The sequence below is a fragment of the Myotis brandtii genome, unplaced genomic scaffold (assembly GCF_000412655.1).
Source record: "Myotis brandtii unplaced genomic scaffold, ASM41265v1 scaffold358, whole genome shotgun sequence".
Taxonomy (NCBI): Eukaryota; Metazoa; Chordata; class Mammalia; order Chiroptera; family Vespertilionidae; genus Myotis; species Myotis brandtii.
This window is the reverse complement of record NW_005363772.1, coordinates 2,835,027-2,838,711: the sequence shown is the minus strand read 5'-3', so window position 1 is coordinate 2,838,711 and position 3,685 is coordinate 2,835,027. Positions and strand designations below refer to the sequence as shown.

At 39.7% G+C, this 3,685-nt stretch overlaps 1 protein-coding gene across 2 annotated transcripts in view; it reads right to left on the bottom strand.

The window, feature by feature from the left end:
- Positions 1-657: 657 nt before the first annotated feature.
- Positions 658-3,685, bottom strand: part of SSPN (sarcospan) — a 37,495-nt gene continuing 34,467 nt past the window's right edge. For both annotated transcript variants that reach the window (XM_005871825.2, XM_014544262.1), the window contains exon 3: positions 658-2,562. In XM_005871825.2, coding sequence (XP_005871887.1) covers positions 2,197-2,562 — 366 coding nt within the window. In that variant the 3' untranslated portion in view covers positions 658-2,196. The remainder of the gene's footprint in view (positions 2,563-3,685) is intronic.

Below are 3,685 nucleotides of genomic sequence, written 5' to 3'. Positions count from 1 at the left end.
TAGTTTCTCACTCTTTAAAGAACAGCCTACAACATTTCAGATTCTCAGTCATTTTCTTCTTTATATAGAACACTGTCAAAATCAAAATGGATTCAATTATTGAGATTTTTAGAATCAGGACACAAAGTATTTTTCAGGTCATCATCAGGATGCTTGGTGTTCTGTCCATGTAATTCTTGTGTGCGATCAAACATCTGCTCCAGAGTCTTATCCTCTAATCCCTCCAATGTGCCTTCTTGGCCTAAGCTAGTGTATAAGAAGGCCATTTTCAAATAGCAAGTCAATACATAAAAAGGTTTTAACATCTGTTAATCAGGTGTTTTATCTGGAGGACATAAAAGATTGTTATAATCCTCCAACTAATTGACTTAACGTTTTTCTTTTTATTTGGTTATTTTTTTCAAATATATTTTTATTAATTTCAGAGAGGAAGGGAGAGAGAAAGAGAGATAGAAGCATCAATGATGAGAAAGAATCATGGATCGGCTGCCTCCTGTTCGCTCCCCACTGGGAATCTAGCCCGTAACCAGGCATGTACCCTGACTGGGAATCGAACTGTGACCTCCTGGTTCATAGGTCGATGCTCAACCACAGAGCCACACCTGCCAGGCTTATCAGGGTATTTACATCGTGTAGAAATCAACACTATTATCACCATCAGTAGAAATATTCATCTATATTCTAAGGCAGACAAGAAAATGTTTTTCTTTTAGGGTAGAATTTTATAATTAGTAAAGTTTATAAGCAATGTGGAAAGGCAACTTGAACTCAATTATCTTGAATTTCAACAGAGCATAATAAGAGAAAAAATTCTTGGTAACATTCATGCTGCATGAATTTGCATTCTGAGCTCCTTCCTTAAAACACTGACATTGTTCCAAATATAATAATATCAACAATAAGAGAGAAAAGTCTCCCTACATAGGGAATTTGTGCTTTTTTATGTCAGTTACTTAAAAACAAAAACTACCCTCCAAGTCAATGTGCAAATGCTCAATCAAATAAGGCCTTCCAAACGTTTTAGTCTCTAGGTTTCACTGTGCATACAAATCAATAATAGGATTGCATATCAAACACAGTTTCATGAATGAAACACATGGGCATTACCCAATCTTCCTCAAAAGTACTTAGCTGCCAAGAGAGACACTTCACAACCTATCACAAATGTGCTATTTGTATAACCATTCCTGTTACAAATGCTCTTGTGTTTGTTTAAATGAGTATATTTAACCTGCGCTATTAATTAAAATTGTTTTCTCCCTTATAAAGCGCGGCTTTCAGGAGAAACCATCTTTAAGGCTCTTCTCTGTGAGAGTCACGTCTCCTAACACCGACTGTGCTGCCTAAATTCAGCTAGGGCTTGTTAAATAGACTTCTGAGCTTAATTATAATGAACAATTAGCTTGAAATTGGTTTTAATGATTTGTTTTAGATGATAGAATAGAAGCGTAATGTGATTATTGTAAGCCTTCTACATCATTAAGAATACAACTACTACCAACTTTCAATTATGGAGACGCAGACAATCACCTGAAGCATTTAGTAAGTGATCTACTTACAGAGCCGAACCCAGGCAGCTGGGGAGAAAAGGCTGCTGCCCCAGCCCAGGTGTTCATAATTATTGAGCCTTTTGCAAAAGTCTCTTCCTTTTCTATTCTGCTCCTTTAACTTGTTTCACGCCTCGAAAACATCTCTGCCATGGAAAATAGAGATGCCTGGCCGATCAGCTCTTTCCCCAGCCCTGCCTTTCTCCAAGGCATAGTGAGGACGTCCAGGTGGGAGGAAGGAGGCCTGGAAAAGATGCTACAAAATTGAGCATGTGGGCCTGAAATGGCAATTTGCACCTCCAAACTAGACTAACAGGAAAGAAGATTATACAAGTAATGGATAAAATGAATATAAGGAATAAACTCCAGACTGTGAAGATAAATCTATGCTAGCCTTTCCCCATTCAGTGTCCTTTTACTGTCCCAACGTCAATTTGGATCTCATTTTTCTCATAAGAATTTGTAAAAAATACTATAGAAAACTTGAAGAAATGCTCTTTCATTTTCTGAAAAATATAAAAATATTCATTTAGAACCGTGAATACTAGTTATTGTCAGAGTTTTTACTCTCCCTTCTTTTTCTTTTGTTTCTCTTTTAACCTCAGCTAGTCGGTGTGCTGTTTTTCTCTCCCACCTTTGAGCAAGAGTGTTAGACCTTTTGCTGCTGGCCTTCGGAAGTTGTGAGGGAGTACATCCTGTCACCCACATAAAAGACCTGGTACCTGTGCTTCCACATCACAAAGCAGGCCAATAGGCACACAAGGCCACACACCAAGTTAAGAATCATCTGGGTGAGTAAGAACACTTTGAAAGTGAAAGTGATGCTGGTACAGTCAGTCACATCCCGGTACACAAAGGTCCTGCTGAGTGGCTCGGAGGTGGGCACTTTGCAGTGGCAGGCGTCGAGTGCGGTCCCACAGGTAACCCGGTTGAGCAGTGTATAGTGGTGGGCAGCAAACGCTGCGGCCAGCACACAGACCATCAAGCCCAGGGCGCTCAGCAAAAAGTACAGTAGCTGCAAGAAAGCAGAAGAAAACCTTTCTGATTACAAAGTACATTGAATGGCTCTTGAGAAAGCTAATGAATAAAAGCCGTTGTTTTTTTTCCTTCTCTCCCAGGAAGTTCTCTGATGGAGGAGCTATCGCTCCTCAGAAACTAGTACCCAAGACATGGAAGTGGCTCCACATTTGTCAGTGAGCAATCCTTAAATGCTCATCATATTTTCATTTGTCATACAGATGTTGGGCGCTATCCATGAACGGAGCTGAGGATATTAGCTTGACTGTGGATGTTTGTGTGTGGATGTAGCAAGCAGCTTTGATGAATCCCAAACACAAGAGGCATCTCTAAACGGTGTGCTGTGCTTGTTTTGACCTCAAGAACTGCTGATGTAACAATTGAAACAAGACAAGAAAGTAAAGAACAAATTTCTGCCATGTAAATTCTGTGTTGGCCAAAATTGGCAATAATTGGTGAACTAGCAACACAGGTTAACAGAAAAGATTATGTTTGATGCAGTAATTGCCAAACTGTGTCCAGGAATAGCAGGGTCCCCAATAAGCAGTTGCTGGGAAATAAAAAATTAAGGCAGGTGACTTGATGTCAGCTTCATCACCTACAAGTCTCATCCCAGATCCAACTATGTAGTTCCTGAGCATGAAAATAAACTCTCAACCTTCCCTCTGCCACCAAGGTTGAACATTGTCGACCTACATGTTAGCCTTGGAATGGAAACGTCAGGTTAAAGCTCTAACTCTGCTGCTAAAGAAACCTGGAATGTCTGAACAATTCAAACATTTAGCTTACACCTAAAGTATTTTGGTCAAAACTGTGAGTGCTCATTGACATGGCCACAATAGAAACCATTTTACAGAACAAGAAATGTTCTCGTGATTGATCTCATTAACTGGACACATTTCTCTAAATGGTCCTGTCTATCAAGGTTCTAAATAAGGAAAAGAGTCCCTAGCCTTTGGGACTAGTACAGGGGTGGGCAAACTTTTTGACTCGAGGGCCACAATGGGTTCTTAAACTGGACCGGAGGGCCGGAACAAAAGCATGGATGGAGTGTTTGTGTGAACTAATATAAATTCAAAGTAAACATCATTAAAAAAAAGGGTCCGGTTTTTTTTTTTTTT